The sequence below is a fragment of the Mustelus asterias genome, chromosome 11, assembly GCF_964213995.1.
Source record: "Mustelus asterias chromosome 11, sMusAst1.hap1.1, whole genome shotgun sequence".
Taxonomy (NCBI): Eukaryota; Metazoa; Chordata; class Chondrichthyes; order Carcharhiniformes; family Triakidae; genus Mustelus; species Mustelus asterias.
The window spans coordinates 86,232,247-86,252,023 of record NC_135811.1 but is presented as its reverse complement, the minus strand read 5'-3'; the positions used below and the strand labels follow the sequence as shown (position 1 = coordinate 86,252,023).

The window sequence follows — 19,777 nt, the reverse complement described above, 5'->3', positions numbered from 1 at the left end:
ATAATTTCTTGCCGTAGCACTTAGAAGTTTAATCTGGGTAACCTGGTAAAGATTAGAATTTTTACCATTTCAAGTAAAAAGAATTGTTAATAGGAAAGGGAAAAAGAGAAAGAATGGGGAAAAAGTGACGGGGGCAAGATAGATACGTTCAAAAATAGCTTTATGTAAAAATAAAGTGTTTATTATTTTGTAATATTTCACTATAACAAAGCATTTCAGTTGGTTTATTATTCTAATCTTACTGTTTATTTCAGTATAATAATGTACGAACAGGATACTTCGGGGAAAAGAATAACTGGTCCATGCAGCCTGAACTTTCCCAGAACTGCAAATTAGCTGAAGATTAATACACCAAAAAAAATCTGTTTTATATATTCAAATTTAATCTGAATTTGATAGTTGACTTTTATTTTGTAATGGCACCAAATAACTTAGTAAATGAAAGTGTAGCCTGGTTGGCATCACTATGATTATGCTAACATTAATCAAATTCAAAAATAAACACGTCACACTGATTCTGTGGTTAGTAATGTTCAGGAAATGCTTGTAGGAAATTGCAGCCATGACCTTGTGTTAATTGCGAGGATAAAAATTTATATATTTGTTCTATATTGCAGCTTGTGAAGTATAAAACAGTGCTCAATTGTCTGGTCTAAACTGAAGAGAGCCATGAGGACATATTTGGAAATTGACAGACTGTAAGCATAGTGCTATAATTATAACCACTGCCAAGTTAAAGGGGAAGAGACATTAACAAAACCACTCCTATCCCATTTCTCTGCATGCAAGAACAAATAGGATTGCATCACCACAAACATATGAACAGGGATGAGCAGGAAAATGGCAGCCTCGCCCATGCAACATGTTCTGTTCAACTGCAATGCATTGTGCATCACAATAGTTACACTCCCCATTGCACCCACAATCTTCTGACAGAGGCAAGAAACTCAATTGAAAAACAGACAAAATGGGGGCGGGGATTTAAAAAATCTAGAAACTCCTCACCGACTCCTTTAGGCTAGCAAAGGCTCTCTCTGGCCATGATTAATGTCACATACCTAAAATTTGTACAAGATGATCTTAACCTCAGCCAGAAATAGATTTAGCTTGCGGTTCAAAGAAATAAAATCTATCAGACAACTTTCACAGAAACCTTACCATATATTTTTCTTTTTGCTCTTTGGTCAATCCAGAATTCCTTTTCTTTCGAAGTTCTGTCACCTTTTCTTTGTATCTCAACTGCTTCTCCGTTGGAGCCTAAAGATGTGAGGTAAGTTTTAGTGCAATATTTATTCAACTAGTCAGAAAATCAAAATCTATAGTACTCACATTAATAGAAAGATAGAAAATAGGAGCAGGAAAAACCATTCAGTCCCTCATGCTGTTCCACCATTCAATAAGATCAGGTTGATCCTCACTCTCAATGCCATAATCCCACTCTCCCCCCATACCCCTTGCTGCCTCACGCGTCTAGAAATCTATTTCCTTCTTTAATATATTCAGTGACTTGGCCTCCACAGATTTCTCCGTTGAAAGAATTCCACAGGTTCAGCACTCTGAGTGCAGAAATTTCTCCTCATATCATTTCTAAATTGCTTACCCCATACCCTGAGACTGTGATCACTTGCTCAAGAACCACCCTCCCCCAGCAAGGAGTATCATCATCCCTGCATCCAGTATGTCCAGTCCTGTTAGAATTTTGCACTAGGTTTCTCATTCTTATAAACTCCTGTAAATACAAGCCTGGTTGACCCAATCTTTCTTTGTGCAACAATCCTGTCATCCCAGGAATCAGTCTGGTGAACCTTCACTGCTGTTCCTTTATTAGTCACTGCCTGTCATTCCAAGGAGGACACTTTATTCTAACTCACTGATTCCTGTCTGCTAACCAATTATCAATCCATGCTGACATATTACCCCCAATCCCAAGTTTTTTTAATTTTGCACTCAAACCTCTTATGTGGGATTTTATCAAAAATTCACTGAAAATCCAAATACAACACATCCACTGGTTCTCCCTTATTGATTCTACTCGTTACATCCTCAAAAACTCCAGTTGGCTTGTCAAACATGATTTCCCTTTCATAAATCCATGCTGACTTTGGCTGGGGTTTTCCGCTCCCATTCATGTTGGGCAGGTTTGGCGACAGGAGCAGAAAATATTACAAAACTGCAAAGCCACATTTTGTGGCGGTGTATCTGCGTGAACGGCAAAATGATACAAATCACGTCTGGTTTCCAAAGGCGTGCACCTGGCAAGCAGACTTCCCGGAGAGCCTAGGTGAGTGAAGCACTTGGGGAGGCACGTACTAGGGTGAACTGGTTCACTCACTCTGTTCTGGGGTGACCTTTAAAAATGGTGACTCAATCCTTGTGCTTCTAACTTGCTGACAAGGCAGGCGAATTAAAGGCCATACTCCTAGTGATACGGCATGGAATCCATGGCTTGCATTTCGTTTTTCAAAGTGCTGCTCTATGCGGCAGAGAAAACTGCCATTGCCATCAGCAGCTTCAATGCTGCTCTTCCCATCTGACATTAGCTTTGCCGATATCGTGGAGAATCCCAGCTGTCCTGTTAATACATCCTTTACAACAGGCTCAAGCTGATTTCAGGCTAACTGGTCTGTAATTACCTGTTTTCTTCCTCCTTCCTTTTTTAAATAGTGGGGTTATATTTGCCACCCTCCAACCTACTGGGACAGTTCCAGAATCTACAAAATTTTTGAAGGCGACAACCAACATAGTTCTATGTCATTGACAACTGCTGTAAAGAATAAAGAATGCATTTCTAAGGGAAGTGTGCAATAGACTGACTTGAAATATCTTATCGTAATATAATTAGTAATTTGTCTTTATATTGCAGCAATTTTAGTTTGCTTACTGAATTTGGAAGTATGATTTGCACATTATCTTTTAAGTTCAAGTTTGTATCCAGGCCAGCGCTGCATGATGTAGTTTGTGATATATTTAATTGAAGGCTTATTAAGTGAAACTACGATAACAGGAAAGTGATGTACATAAAGTAACAGAAATAGGGATTAATACTGATCGCTTACGTTTAATGAAAAAAGAGCTCAATAGTGAGCAATCAGCTTATTGACAAATTCTAATTAGTTTCAGTGCATGTCCAAGTATAACTGAATGTACTACATATCTCACAAATCTAACACTAATAATTCTGAGAACAAATCACTTCCTCTAACACATTGCCAATTGCAATGTTCAGTAATGCAACATCAGCACCTTTTTAATGAGCCTGTTGAACCTTGCCACACAAATGACTTGAGAAAAAAACTGCCAGTACAAGGAAAGAGTGCAGCCATTCAACTTGAACTGTATTTTATGTCCTTCCTACAATAAGGTTTTAAATTCATAGCCAACATCTGTTGGTTTTTAGTTCTAATATAATATGCTTTTTTTTCAAATACATCTTCCAATCTAATTTCTATTTTGTTCCTTTCCTTGAGACACTGGTCTACTTTATCACAACTTTCTCTTTTGTTAATTTTCATTATCTTTGTTGTGAAAATAAATTTAGTTCAACACAACCTTTGGAGAATTTTCGGAATCTGTGATGTGTAAACCAAGGCATTCTTGTAACGTAGTCAATTTACAAACAAATCCAATGGATTCGTAAGCAAACACCTTTGAATGCTACTAATTACTGTTTAGTTTCACACAAACTGAAGTAAATTGAAATTGAATCCTTAACATTAATCATTAACAATTATATAACACTTGTTTTATAGAACAGAATTTCCCTGGTCTTCTTCAATGCCCATCTGACAGGGCAGAGAGTGCCTTCGTTAAACCTGAAAAGATTACACCTCCACACTGAATCAGTCACTCAATTCTCCACTGAAGTGTCAGCCTATTAATATATGTTCAGGTCTCTGGACTGGGATTGAACCAACAACCTCCTGTCTTAGAGATAACATGCTACCAAAAGAACCAAACCTGACACATTTTGTTACCTGCTACAGCCTGAAAACTTATTTAAAAACAATTATCCCCAATTATCCCTGCATTTTTGCGACAGTCTGAACAGTCACAAACACATATGCCAATTGTTCAAGATTACAGCTTATTGCTGCACCCTCTACTGGCAGGCATGAAGAATTATAGCAACCAATACAAACTCAAGACCACTGCTCCACAAGAAATATTTTCTTCCAATCCTATCTCAAATCAGTGGAATTTTTAAACTTAAAACAAATGCTGATTTTTCTCCACTTGTCAGTGAATTTCCATTCTTCTATTTCTATATGGAAATTCAATTTTAATTTTATTTTGTTAGTTATTTCCTCGTTCCCCCTCAGACAATAGACTAGAAAGGTGCGTAGATGAATGGTAACACCCAAAACACTGGGCAGGGTTTTCTGACCCTGACACTGGTGAGTACAGGAAAACTTAGAGAGCTACTGTCAATGACTCTCCAATATTTCCCATCCCACCCATGATGTCGTCTGGCGGTGTCAGGGCTACAAAATCCCAGCCATTAACCTTTCCTTTGCATTTACTGTTTTTATTCTCTATATGTTAACCTCACATATGAAGATGAGCTTCTTTAAAATATTGAATCAAATAATTAGATCTTCAGTTCCATTTGATTAAAACCTTAAGTAATTGCAACATTCCAAAAGTATTCTTGTCGGTGATGCTGCAATGTTGCATTGCCTAACTGTACTATTCTACCTCTTCAACTTGGAAAGTTTTTGCCTTACTTATCAAAAATGACTCCACCCAGATGATTCCTGTATTGCTGCAAAATTTTCACATTTACTACCACTTAAAAATTGATTTGCTTTACTACTTTGTTCTTCAGTTCACTGAAAAAACCCATCACCCTGATTGTATTCTGGTGTAAATAATTTGTAATATCCATGAGCAAACCATACTTCCAAACCTAAATAAATCCCAAGTTATACCAAAACACGGCTACGTATCCCAGTTTTCAACTTTTTAATGTGATATGCATCCTTCACATACAGAAGTGACAGCATCCATCTTCACGCTTTCCTTAATCACCCTCAAAGATTGTCAGGAAAAGAATGAACATGTAGCCACGGAACATGACCTCTTTAATAAACCATTTTCATTGTAACTTCCACTCAACGTACTATACTTCCGTTTGAGTCCACCACTGGCTGCAAGTCCCATTGGCAGTTACCATGGCTGTATATAATCTCTTCCCAAACCTCTCTACAAGCTGGAAGCATTTCCAATTCTCAGGTCAATATCAAATCAGTTTAATTTCCCCATATACTTAGGTGACCATTTACAGGCCCACTGGCTACAATTCACAATACACTCCCAAGATAAACATCTTATCCATCATATTTAAATCATCCTGATGAACACCAACCTTGCCCATTAACTCCATTTCCCTTTCCCCAAAGGTTGGCTGGATCATTCCCCTATGTTAACTTGATTTCCTGTTCCTCAGCATCTGCAGTCTTTAACTATCCACCAATTATTCCCTCCACTGTTCCATTTATCTTAACATTCACTCTCTGTTGACTACATTTTCTATCATTGGCACCTTCCCTTCTTCCTCTTTTTACCTCCCCCCCCCACTTCTCTCTCGTCCTCTAGCAATCCTTTTTCAGGTTCTCCCCCACTCATCCGCTTCATCTGTTCAACCTCTCTACCATCAAAACCATCCACTTGGACCAGTGACCCTCTGTCGTCCCCTCTGTCCCCAAACATTCTATATATCCCTGGTCACTCATCCTTTTCTTATCTGCCAAGCTTGCCTTCCTTCTTTATCCTCTTCTTGCATCACCTCTCACTCACCTTCACCTTTTCTCTATCCTCCCCTTCTCCTGAAGTCATACACAGGGCAATCAACTATAAGGATGGCAAGTCTTGTACCCCATTCTCTCCCCCGACCCCCGAACAGCAGTGAACCATTTGAGGTTTCACACATGACAAAATGCGATTCTTAATTTAAATCAGCAGTCAGAGTTTAGGGCCTTTGCCGGCCAGGAAGTGGCCATACATGCTTAATTTGAATCTTTTTCACATTCCTGTTTTCTGTGCATGTGTCAGACGGCAAATGACCACACATGCAGAGTTAGTGGTTTCTCTTGACTTCAAGCGAGTAACTGGTCCTGTGCACACGCACAGTTCATTTCTTGAACTCTTTAGGTGGGAACCAACTCTGCATGCATGTGGAGAAGAGAAAGAAGAAAAGTGAAACAATGTAAAATTGCAGGTCAATAACCTGAAGAGGAGAGCCATTTGAAAGGCGTCTCATGGAGCACGAGATGGGGAGGGGGACAGCGAGAAAGTCCCAAACCAGGAAGATCCCAAATCAAGTAATAGGTCAGTAACAGGTCCCGGGTAAGGGACAAGGACAGAGATCAGAAACAAATTGTGCTAAGTAAAGTTGAGAAAAAGGAGCAGAGCAATAGGCTTTGAATTAAAGAGAGAACGCTGCGGGGAGCAGACTTGAAGCAAAGTGGGCTCGAGAGAAGTCTGAAGATCCAAGAGGGTAACGGAAAGTGCAAAGGCACCCTTTCGGATAAGTGGTGTTCTGCTTGACACAGTCGAAGACAAAAGCGTGCTTGGAAGGTGAAGCTTGAGTGTACGCCGAGATCCAGAGGAAAGGAATCTCAGATGGCGAGATTGAAACCTTGGAGGTGGATTCTGGTTGAAGATGCCTGAGTGGCGAGACATTTAAAAAGAATTCTAAGGCACTTCAATTGTGGAGATTGGAAACACTCATGAAAGGCAGAGTTTCAGTGAGATTAGTAGACTCACAGTGTAATGAGTGTCTGGATGGGTTGTTGCGCAATCCATAGAATCTGCTTTGGTCACATCTGTCACTTACTTTGGAGTCTGGTGCATTTGACCATAGTTCACCAGCTGGTTTACATGTACTGCATACTTATCCTGATTATTAGAGTATAAGGTAGAAACGATAAATTGTTTTATCTTTCTGAATTTACATGTGTCTGTAAAGAGGTAGCTGGAGTGAAGGAATAGTGAGATTTGCATGATTTTGTGTTTGTATTGAGATATTTCTAAACTTTATGTCTGGTATAATATAATTCACTTGTTTAATAAATGTGTTATTCTGTGTGTTAAAAGTTCATCAGTTGACTCCTGTGAATTTTTTCAGTGATTTAACGCCACGATTTCTAAAAAAGGTTAGGATCTATCAAGCCAGGTTTCATACTGGGATCAAACTTGTCTAGTATTATCAGCTGCAATTGTAACATGTGACAATCTAACAGCTTCAGAGTCACTTTTACTTTACAGATATTTTTGCTGAATTTGGGATTTGAATTCACGTCCTGAATTATTAATCCAGTACTCTAAATGTTTTTGTTTAGTAACATTAAAACTAATTAGTTATGCACCTGACTACTATTTGTGGAACAATGCTGAGAGCCAATTGGCTACTTAACAGCATTGGCCTGCAAAAAGAACTGTCTGTCCTGAAGAAGTGAAAGACATAATGTAAATGCAGTTCTTTCTTAATATTTCCAATTGTCGCGATAAGAACTTGCCTGATGCCTGGTTGCATGCCTGTTGTTTTCATCTTGTCTTTGTGATAATGCTCTGTCATCAATCTGCCTTTCACGTTGCTGAGCTCTAACCTGCAAAGGACCGCCAGAAAATTAGCAGTTAAATTCTATAAATCCCAGAAACAACCAGATTAATATTAGAGCGGCAAGTTGGGCAAAAGGTTGAGTAATTGGTATCTAAATATTTAATCAAACAACCCGAATCAGAACTAACATCAGCAAACATCAATAATATATATCCTTTATTTATTGAAGTTCAATTTTTTTTTTAACATAGCCTATTCAGACACTGCTGGACACAAACATACACAACACAGAAATAGGGTTATGCAGCTTCTCTGTTATTCATCTATAACAAACATCTTCATTCTTCTTCCCTGACCGCCACCACACTATAGAATGAGCAGAAAAAGTTGAAGTATGGACCAGTCCAAAGTAACCAAAGCAAAGTTATTGATATATTAATTTGGTTACTTTCTCCATTTCAGGCCCAAAACATTACTGTGTTTCTCCAACTGTACTTCTGTCTTTCTCATTTGAGAATCCAGACTTTGCACAGTTCTGGGTAAGTGGCTCTTCCAGTTCTGGAGAGATTGATTCCAGAAGTGAGTGTAGTTTTTGTTACATTTCTATCATTTATTCAAAAGCAGCAGCATAAAACTGGCTGAAAAGTTGATGTTTGTCACGTGAACACATAGCTGAAAGATTATTCCAGCACACACCTCTTCATCATCAACTACCAAGTACGCAGACCTTTTATTTAGCACTGATGATATTATAACATGGGTGGTTTGGCACAAGTGCAAGCACGAATTCATAATATTTTTGTTGCACAATGCATAGGCACCACAATAGGTTCATTAAGATTTTATTGCAGAGCAAGAGAAAACAATGTATGTCTGTCATTTGGACTATACTCTGAAATATTTTCAGCTCATCATCATCATGTGTGCTCTGTCCATAGGACAGGTTCTTGGTTCATTGCAGATGCTTCATCCCGAGCCCATCGCAGCTTTTTTTAAAAATGAGGGGTGGTTTGCCTTTGGGAGATGTTGTGGCGAACCTGCCTCTAAGCCAGAAGCTCCAGGTTCGAGTCCTACTCCAGGACTTGATTGCCAAGGGAAGTCTGTCCATAATGTGGTTAAACAGGTTGATTATATACCTGTAAATATTTCCAATACACCTACAGAAGGCAGTTAAGAGCAGCATAGTCTACTGATCAGACATGCTTGATATGGCCCTTTAAGTAATAGCCTTTGGTGACAGGTTAGTAACCTGTTCCAGGAAAAACCAACACAAGCATTTGCTTTGTCTGCCTCATGTGTCACTAGATGAAATAAAGCCTCCAAGTCTAAGGTTTGCCAACGCCTTCTCCTCTTAGTAGCAGGGTGAAGAGGCAGGTCCCAAGTCTGTTGCAACTGGAACAGGAATTGAACCCGCGGTGTAGGCGTTCTTCGGAACCACGTGCTAACCATCTAGTCAACTGAGCCAACCAGTCACCAGTTTCAGCACATGCATTGTAAACCATACACGATAAACCAATTTTGGAAGAAATGTTAACTGTCTCAGTCTCTTACTGATCGTCATGACTTCAAACGAGACTTTACTGATGTGTCTAAAACCTATCATTTTAACTGTGTCAGCCACAAAACAAGAGTAGTACAATCATAAGGCAATCTCAAAACCAACAGCAGATCGTCAAAAGAGGATTTTTAAAAAAATGTGAAATGATGGGCAAGGTGATTACATCATCAATTTTCCCCAAGACTCACCTGCCCCATCTACAAAAACAGGAGGTTAAGAATAATCTGAAGTAGAATCAGATGTTTCAAAATATAAAGCAGTGTCTACATTACCTTACATTCATCTGCAGACAGATTATGGTACAATGGACAGCCTGATATGGAGAAATGCCTTTCATGTTTTCCAGTCAAATGACCTACGTTTAACCAGATAAGATAATCACATGATAAACAAGAAATCGTCTCAAAACACATTTCAGCATTTGTTACCCATGTGGTCAGATCTTGGATTCATTTATAAATGAAAAGGTGTATAAGCAATTCAATTTCAGTCGTAGTTATTTTGATTTTTGCTTCTCCATTTAGGACAGACTGCACATGAAACTTTACTGGGCAGCATGACCAGTCATGAAAGCAAGTGCCACCAAGAGGTATATAAAACAAAAGGAAAGTGCTGGGAAAACTCAACAGGTCTAGCAGCACAAGGAAAGAGAAACAGAATTAACATATCGAGTCCAATATGGCTCCAGTTCCGAAGAAGAGTCAAATGTTAACTCTGATTCTAGTTCTGCAGATGCTGCCAGACCTGAGTTTTTCCACCACTTTGTTTTTATTTCAGTTCTCCAGCAAAAGCAGTACTTTGCTTTTCTCCAAAATAAAAAAAAGTTCACCTCAATTAATATTCACATCAAGCATTCAGCTGAATCATATTCACAGCTAGAAAGGCTTGGATACTGTGCATAAAAAACTATTTGCAGCTGAGACCCAGAGAAATTGCTACATAGAGAATTTGAAACCAAAACTAGTGTATAAACTTTGAACTGTAGCAATGCTGCATTAGATATTTATATAATCATGAACAATCATCTTCTGCTTTAAACGACAGTAAATGCAACATTCTTTCTTCCACATGCAAAGGAAAAATGGACAGTGTGGTATTTTCCAGTTATGGGGTTCTAACTTCTAGCTTTTTCCAGTAACAGTCGCCAAATTTTTGCTGCCGTTTATGTCAGCGGGATCTTATTGTCCTACCAATGGAGCACCCCCGTGGTGGGTTTCCCAGCAGCAAGGGGTGCATTCAACTGGAAACCCCATTGACAACAGCGGGACCAGAGATCCAGCGAGCAGCATCCCACCTCCCGTCACTGTGAAATATGTTGCAGAGGAGGAGGGAAATCGCATCCAGTGTTTTCATCCAAGTTGCAGGTAATAAATTAGAGCCCTCACCACAAGACTTGAGCACATAATCTAGACTGACAACTTTTTGTGTGGAAACACTGCATTGCTGAAGGTTCACCTTTTGGAAAACACGTTAAACCAAAAGATCTAATGAGAATTGAAAAGCAGGGGATTTGTCAGATTTCTTAGCCAATATTCTCAGCCAATATCAACAAAACCAAATAACCATTTATCTTTTGGCTGTGGGACATTGCAGCATAAAATTTGTGGGGGGCATTTTCTGACATTACAACAGTAAATGCACTTCCAAAGTACAACTTGCTTGCAAAGTGCTTTGGGATGCACTCAGGATGTGAGAAGGATTTTATCAGTGCAAGATCATTTTTGTACTGCAAAACTATTTCTAATTCCAGAATGCAAATTTTTGGGGAAAATGAAAATCGCACAATTAGGTTCCCCCCTGCAATTACACATTGGAGGGCATTATTTGTTATCTTGTTCCAAAAATACATTTGTACTGAAGATATAAACAGCTCCATAGAAACCAACATTGAATGAAACTACAGAAATATTTGCTCAATTTAGCTAAACGTCCACTAGGTGTCAGCATAGACATCAATATAGATTCTGGAGAACACATACAGATCAAAAGAAGCTAAAGGGATCAAGTGACATTGGCTGGGCGGGGGGGGGGGGGGGGGGGGAGAGGAGGGATCAGGGTATTGAATTTGATGATCAACCATGATCATAATGAATGGCAGGGCTGGTTCAAAGGACCAAATGGACTATTCCTGCTTCTATTTTCTATGCATGCTTCTATGTATGAAACAACAAAATGCTTATTAAAAACAGTTGCATCCATCCCAAAAATGTTGTTCTTTGCAATCATAATCTCTTCAAATGTCTAAAACAAAAGCATCATATCTCACTCCAGGTTTTGTAGGTGACCTTTTTTTATACTTGAAATACAGGCCAATCTACTTTTACTGAATAATGCTGAACTCCTGCAGAGTTCCTTAATGTGGCCCGTTCTTATGAAAAGATAAAAAGAAATTGAAAGATAAATCAACCATGGCTACCCGCACATTCACTTGGTGTCCCTAGAACAGCATTGTCAGCAATCTTGGAGCAGTTCCTCAGACTGCTCTCGAGAATTGGATTTGATTAGGAAAGTATAGAAAAGCAGGGTTTAAAAAAAGGGCTGGAAACAAAATTTTATAATTAAATGTAGCAATTCATTTTACTTTCTCTCCAAGCTGATTATGCCAAAAAGGAATTCATATCAAAGATCTTAACATTAAGAAAAACAAACATCGATACATCAGAACTCAAAATGTTTGGACAAAATTCCTGGATTATTGTTTAAAGATTCATGTTGGAAGAGTGCCTAAGAATATACCAGATGAAACAGCATCAAGTAGACACACAGATATACACACAAAATCAAGATTTACACATGAAGAAATGCCTGATGAAGGCATTAGAAGACATCAATGGTACTGTCCAAGCAGTTGTCTTCATAAGGGAAGAAAATTAATGAAGGGGTATAAATGGAGAAGGGGTTGGGAAAGAGAGGTGATGGGAGAAACACACAAATGGAAACCCATGTTCAGCGCCAACCACCTTCCTTTGATTTACCTTTTAAGAACCTCTATGTACTGCCTTATTTTGGTCCTAGGTAAAAAGTATGCTGATCCCATCAGACACAAACTCTCACATGATGCCAACTTACAATTACCTTATAAGCAGGAGACAGCAAATTATATATACTTTTCTATTACTTCTGGACCCCAGGTCCTTGTGTTAGAAAGATTCTCTGTTCAATGATTGAGTACTTATTTGTTGCACAACAGAAAACAAATCATGTGAACCTTAAATTGTCTCCCCCAGAAAGACGACAAAAGTAGTTGTATTAAAAATGAAAAATAAATATTAGTTCCATGGCGATACATTATTTCCTGAAGATGGAGTTGGCAGACAGTTGCAAGTTCTTTCTGGAGCTAGCGGTCGTACACTTTAACTGCTCACACAATAAGCATAATTCTTACTAGCACCATCTGGAAGCTTAGGGAGAAAGCAGAGGCATAAATTTCTAGTGCACCTTTCAAGGGGTGGAAGATGTGGGGAGATGGCAAAGGAGGCACAGGGAGTGATACAGATCACAGAGTGAGTACTTGATATCACTTCCTCCCCAAGGATGGGAGAGTCACTTTGGACCATGGTTGTCCACTGACACAAAGAGCAACAGCAGTAAAGTTTTGTAAACAGGTAACATGCATCCTGATCATGCCAGTGAACAGTGGTCAAGAAAACCCAAAGAAAAAGTGAAAAAGATTGTTAAAATCGAATTAGACAAACATGAACCTAACAAAACGGTAACATGTAACACTATTGACTGAATATCCGTAACCCAATTGTCCTCTTCCTAAGGATTTCTAGAAAGTAGACAGTCTATTGAATTGACAATATTCTTCAAATGTTCAGCAAGCATAGCTGCATGCCCTACCTAATGAATTGCAACCTGGAGTAGGGCACTTCATGTTGAAATTATAACTTTCGTGAAAACGCCGACGCTTGGGCCTATGTGAGAGGTCACTTCCAGAGTCTTTCATTGAAGCATCCTTTGCTATGCTCTCATCATGCGATGCATTTGGACTGGAAATGTCAATGTCAGATTCCGAGGATGGAGCATTGCCTGTCGGAGTACGTGGGGGAGACTCATCATGATCGACTGCAGTTTTAGTATCTGAAAGTAGACGGAGAAAAATGGCACAAATTAGTAACAGTGACCATATTGCTGTTGGCATCCAGGATCTGAAAAATATCTATTTTTAAGCATTCATGAAGTAGTAGGAAAATACTATGGGAGGCAAGCGGTTCTATGGTTTGGAAAAAGAGATGGAGATAAGTATGAACTTCATGATGGGAGGGAGAGGAGGAGAAACAAAATGTGCAAAGCATCAACAACAACTTCTAATTATATAGCACCTTGAGCAGAATAAAACATGCCAAAGTGTATCATAAGATCATTATAAAATAAAATATGACACCAAGCCACACAAGGAGATATTAGGTCAGATGACTAGTAGGTTTTAAGAAGCATCTTCCAAGAGGAAAATGAGGTGAGACAGACAGAAAGGAGGAAATTCCAGAACTCGGCAACTGAAGACACAGGCACAGATGGTAAGTCAATTATAATTGGTTATGCACAAGAGAACCAGTTTTGCAATGCAGAAGTATAAGATGAAAATTCAGAGGGCTACCAAATAGAACAGCATTGATAAGAGAGGAAGAAAATTAAGAAAAGTTTCAATAACAAGAATGGCATGGCAGGATATTACATATAAAATAAATAAATCATGCATATATAATACACATACACACACATATTTATACACCAGGAAATGAGGCTTTGCTGGTAATCCGTGCAGGAAGACCCGCAACAACATCCCAAATTAAAGGAATATTATTCGCGTATTGGGAAAGTTTTCAGTTTAACACAATCAAGTATTGGGGCGAACACAAGTGTCTAGTGAGAAAAGAAATCATGCAAGTGTTGAAGACTCATAAGAAAACATCTTTGAAGAAGCGGATTGAGTAAGTTTTTGTTCTATTTTTAAAGAGAAGTACACATTCAGCTATAACGCTTTGACAAGCCTGGAGGCTCAGAGTAATGATGGCATAAAATGTAAAGAAAGTCAATGTATTTAAAGTGGAACTGTCATAAGGTGGATACAATAATGTGTGAAATAGCTTATTAAAAAAAGGAACAATAATAAACTAATAGAAAAAATGTTAGTAAATGAAGCACAAAATACAGCAGAGATTGAACAACACAAAAAGAAAATAATCAATCACAAACATAGCTTTGTTGGAGAGCTATACAAGGGTAGGCCAGTGCTGGATGATTCATCAAAATATTTAAGAGCAAAGTTCTGGAGGAGTACTACAACACCAACAAGTTGACCAATAAAATGACCTTTTAAAAATGTATTCATTCATGGGATGCGAGTGCCACTGGCTAGACCAGCATTTATTGCCCTCGAGAAGGACTGACTGCCAAAAAAAAGACAAAATGGTAATCATAGATTAGGTTAAAACTTGCAGTAATTTAAGAGTTAATAACTGTTTACGGGCAGCAGTCTTTCTTTCACATAGGTCAGCAGAAGCACATTTTCAAAAGGGGAGTAAAACAGATTTAGGACCGTGCACAGACCAAGAATAAGATAAGAGATATGCATTTTGAGGATGACAGTGGGGGAACCATGAAGACCAGAAACCTTGCTGGAGTTCAGAGAATGAAGAATTCAACTTCAGGATAAAACTTGATATCTGTCAAAGGTGGAATAATGGAGGAGTTTTTCTTTAAATGAAAAATACCAAGATTAAGATTTTGAGAGCAGTGAGCCAAAAGCAGCAGTGTTTCTCAATGGGAAAGGCAAAAAGAAGGAATCATAAAAGTTACAAGAGCCAGACAGCTTTGGCAAAGGGTCAGGAATGTCATAGAGTCATAGAGGTTTACAGTATGGAAACAGGCCCTTCTTGTCCATGCCGCCCTTTTTTTTAAACACCTAAACTAATCCCAATTGCCTGCATTTGGCCCATATCCCTTTATACCCATCTTATCCATGTAACTATTTAAATGCTTTTTAAGAGACAAAATTGTATCCGCCTCTACTACTACCTCTGGCAGCTTGTTCCAGACACTCCCCATCCTCTGTGTGAAAAAATGCCCCTCTGGACATTTTTGTATCTCTCCCCTCTCACCTTAAACCTATGCCCTCTAGTTTTAGACTCCCCTGCCTTTGGGAAAAGGTATTGACTATCTACCTTATCTATGCCCCTCATTATTTTATAGACCTCTATAAGATCACCCCTCAGCCTCCTCCGCTCCAGAGAAAAAAGTCCCAGTCTATCCAGCCTCTCCTTATAACTCAACCCATCAAGTCCCGGTAGCATCCTAGTAAATCTTTTCTGCACTCTTTCTAGTTTAATATCCTTTCTATAATAGGGTGACCAGAACTGTACACAGTATTCCAAGGTGGCCTTACCAATGTCTTGTACAACTTCAACAAGACGTCCCAACTCCTGTATTCAATGTTCTGACCAATGAAACCAAGCATGCCAAATGCCTTCTTCACCACACTGTCCACCTGTGACTCCACTTTCAAGGAGCTATGAACATGTACACCCAGATCTCTTTGTTCTGTAACTCTCTCCAATGCCCTATCATTAACCGAGTAAGTCCTGCCCTGGTTCAATTTACCAAAATGCATCACCTCGCATTCGTCTAAATTAAACTCCATCTGCCATTCGTCAGCCCACTGGCCCAATTGATCAAGATCCCGTTGCAATCGGAGATAACTTTCTTCACTGTCCACTAAGCCACCAATCTTGGTGTCATCTGCAAACTTACTAACCATGCCTCCTATATTCTCATCCAAATCATTAACATAAATGACAAATAACAGTGGATCCAGCACTGATCCCTGAGGCACACCGCTGGTCACAGGCCTCCAGAGTGGGATGCAAATTATGACAACAATAGATTGTATTGTATAATAATAGACTGGGACTGTAGGGGGTGAGGTCCTTAAAACGATTACTATTACCAAAGAGGTAGTGCTTGGTAGGCTAATGGGACTGAAGGTAGACAAGTCCCCAGACCCGGATGGAATGCATCCCAGGGTACTGAAAGAAATGGCAGAAGTAATAGCAGATGCGTTGGTTGTAATTTATCAAAATTCGCTGGACTCTGGGGAAGTGCCGGCTGATTGGAAAACAGCTAATGTGACGCCACTGTTTAAAAAAGGAGGTAGACAAAAGGCGGGTAACCACAGGCCGGTTAGCTTAACATCCGTAGCTGGGAAATTGCTGGAATCCTTCATTAAAGAAGAAATAGCAGGACACCTGGAAAAAAAATGGTTCGATCAAGCAGACGCAGCATGGATTCATGAAGGGAAAGTCGCGTTTGACGAATTTACTGGATTTTTATGAAGATGTAACGAATGCAGTTGACAGAGGGGAACCGGTGGATGTGGTGTTTTTGGATTTCCAGAAGGTGTTCGATAAGGTGCCTCACAAAAGGTTGCTGCAGAAAATTAAGGTACATGGAGTTGGGGGTAAAGTGTTAGCGTGGATTGAGGATTGGCTATCTAACAGGAAGCAGGGAGTTGGAATAAATGGGTGCTTTTCTGGTTGGCAGTTGGTGACTAGTGGCGTGCCGCAGGGATCGGGGCCTCAACTGTTTACCATATATATAGACGATCTGGAGGAGGGGACCGAGTGTAGGGTAACAAAGTTTGCGGATGACACAAAGATGAGTGGGAAAGCGAATTGCGTGGAGGATGCGGAAAGTCTGCAGAGAGATTTGGATAGGCTAAGTGAGTGGGCGAGGATCTGGCAGATGGAGTATAACGTTGACAAGTGTGAGGTTATCCACTTTGGAAGGAATAATAGCAAAATGGACTATTATTTAAATAGTGAAAAATTACAACATGCTACTGTGCAGAGGGACCTGGGGGTCCTTGTGCATGAATCACAAAAACTCAAGTTTGCAGGTGCAGCAGGTGATCAAGAAGGCAAATGGAATGTTGGCCTTTATCGCGAAGGGGATGGAGTATAAAAGCAGGGAGGTCTTGCTGCAATTGTACAAGGTACTGGTGAGGCCCCAACTGGAGTACTGTGTGCAATTTTGGTCCCCTTATTTGCGGAAGGATATATTGGCCTTGGAGGAAGTACAGAGAAGGTTCACCAGGTTGATACCAGAGATGAGAGGGTTAGCTTGTGAGGAGAGATTGAGTAGATTGGGCCTGTACTCGCTGGAGTTTAGAAGGCTGAGGGGAGATCTTATAGAGACATATAATATAATAAAGGGGCTAGACAGGATAGAGGCAGAGAGATTCTTTCCACTTAGAAAGGAAACAAGAACTAGAGGACACAGCCTCAAAGTAAGGGGGAGTCAGTTTAGGACAGAGTTGAGGAGGAACTTCTTCTCTCAGAGGGTAGTGAATCTCTGGAATTCTCTGCCCATTGAAGCAGTGGAGGCTACCTCGTTAAATATGTTTAAGACACAGGTAGATAGATTTCTGATCAATAAGGGAATTAAGGGTTATGGGGAGCGGGCGGGTAAGTGGAACTAAACCACTATCAGATCAGCCATGATCTTATTGAATGGCGGGGCAGGCTCGAGGGACTAGATGGCCTACTCCTGCTCCTATTTCTTGTGTTCTTATGTTCTTATGCTGTGAGGCATTTATTGATTATCTAGGTAATCAAATTAATTGTTTAATATTGACAGTTTATAAGGAACCAAATTCAAATCTAACTCAGCGTCATAATTATCTATCATCTTTGATCGTTCTCCAAAAACAAAATGCAGGAATATCCAATATTTAAAACATTTAAGTAGTTTTCCCCAATTGCTTCTGTAGAAAATAGATCATGGATACTAAATCAGAAAGCATTCTCCACCGGCATGTATGTAGATTTTACATTCAAGTGACCTTGCAATCTCTCTAAGTGACATAATTAACTCACAGCTGAATCGTAGATAGAATTTTAATCCAGTAGAAACCTATCACAAAGGAATTTCACTCCTCCCCTGGTCAAATTATGAGCATTAAAAATGTGTCGAAAACATATCACTTACAAAACTTGAAGTATTGGCAATACTGAAAGAATCACAGTCCTTTATTCAGTATTCGAAAAAATATATTCTACACTTTTCAATGTAGAATAGACTTTTGTCCTTTGATATTTACTTCTCTTTAGTTCTTCCAATTTTAAAATCATACAATAAATTATTCAATCGTTTTTCTTTCTGCTTTAATAGCAGCAGCTCTACCCAGCCTTTGATCATACCTAAATCTTGTAGAACCATTTTATTTCATCTACCCGTACAAAATAAGATGACCACATTTTTGAACTTTTAAGCATGCCTGAAGCACATACAGTTTACTTTTGTACCTCTGCCAAACTACAATGCCAAAGCAAGTAAACAAAATACAGGAATTTCAAAAGCCTGGTTGCACCAGTTGCTTAAGTGATGCTCGACAATCAAAGCAACTTCAGCACTGACATAATATGTTCAAGTAAACTCGATATGGAGCAAATGAGATGATCCAAGACAAATATGGTTGCCATGGCACTGTAAGCCTCTTTTTGTGTGCAACAAAAGCACAAGGTAAATGCATGCTGTCAGCAGAACAAATAACGGTACAAACAAGCTTCACTGAAAGCATAGAACAATTTTAAACATTTCCATTACAAGCACAATGAAACTTAAGATAAATTCTAAGTTGGCAGATGCACTAAATGGAATCCAAAATTGAATTTAGTGGTAGCAGAATTGTTGAATTTTTCCATAGAAATTACAGTACAGAAAAAAAGACAGAAAGTCTGCTTTCATTGGCATGGTTAAAAGTAACAAGGCAATCTTTTACAAAGAACCTGGTCTGAGAGAACATATGAGTTTTTCAATCCACCTGTTTTTTTTAAAATTCACCTATAGTATAAAAAGATCATCTAAGAAATAAGTGGTACACAGAGACAATGGGTCTGTAGACTAACAGTTTTGACCAAATATATTTACTCAAGTTATAAAAAGATAAAAATTCCAAAAAGTAAAAACTTATTTCCCTTCATTACCTGACAAATCCTGTAATTATTTACTCAGCTTGAATAAAACACAAATTTCTCTATATTACTTTTTCCCATCCTCCCCCAGTCAGCAAAACAAAGCAACAATCACAATGGAACATCCTTGCTTGCATTTTGATTAGAAAATAACCAAGAAAATTAAGGAATCCATCAACGTTGCTTCAGCAACAAGATTCCTTTTGTGACTGCTGTGTTGGATTAGTTAGCTGTTTGGCTTGGTAAAGTTAATTGGGGCTGTGATGTTTTGCAGTACATGACAGCCTCCCAGGAGTAAAAGGCACAAAAATGGGAGAAAGAAAAATAAAGACAAAGAGGAAGCTGAAATTAGAACAGGAGAAGAAAAAAAATGTCTTAAGGATTACCTTACATTAAAAGTAAATCATAAGCACCAGCACTGAAAAAGGATTTGAAAAACAAGCATATCAACGTGACTTGCTATTTGATGCAATTTTTCTTATAAATATGCCCGTGATTTTACCTTTGTCTGACAATTCAACTGCATGTTCTGTTTCTGATCCAGAGGACCGAGTCTGTCGTAGTGGGTATTTCTTAGGAGTGACTGGGGTTGTCTGCTGTTGGCTACGCGTCACTCTTCTCGTAGCATAGGCAGGTTCATCTGAGGCATATGATGGTATCTGGCGTACCGGGCTAGAATCTGCA

General features: G+C 39.1%; 1 protein-coding gene across 2 annotated transcripts in view; it reads right to left on the bottom strand.

Annotated features, from left to right (window-relative positions):
• kat7b (K(lysine) acetyltransferase 7b) overlaps positions 1–19,777 on the bottom strand; it is an 84,970-nt gene that overhangs the window by 31,746 nt on the left and 33,447 nt on the right. The window contains exons 4-8 of one of the 2 annotated variants that reach the window (XM_078223884.1): positions 19,596–19,772; positions 12,963–13,202; positions 9,392–9,474; positions 7,518–7,607; positions 1,159–1,257 (exon numbers count right to left, since the gene is read on the bottom strand). In XM_078223884.1, coding sequence (XP_078080010.1) covers positions 1,159–1,257; positions 7,518–7,607; positions 9,392–9,474; positions 12,963–13,202; positions 19,596–19,772 — 689 coding nt within the window. The remainder of the gene's footprint in view (positions 1–1,158; positions 1,258–7,517; positions 7,608–9,391; positions 9,475–12,962; positions 13,203–19,595; positions 19,773–19,777) is intronic. The other variant, XM_078223885.1, reaches the window with a different exon arrangement.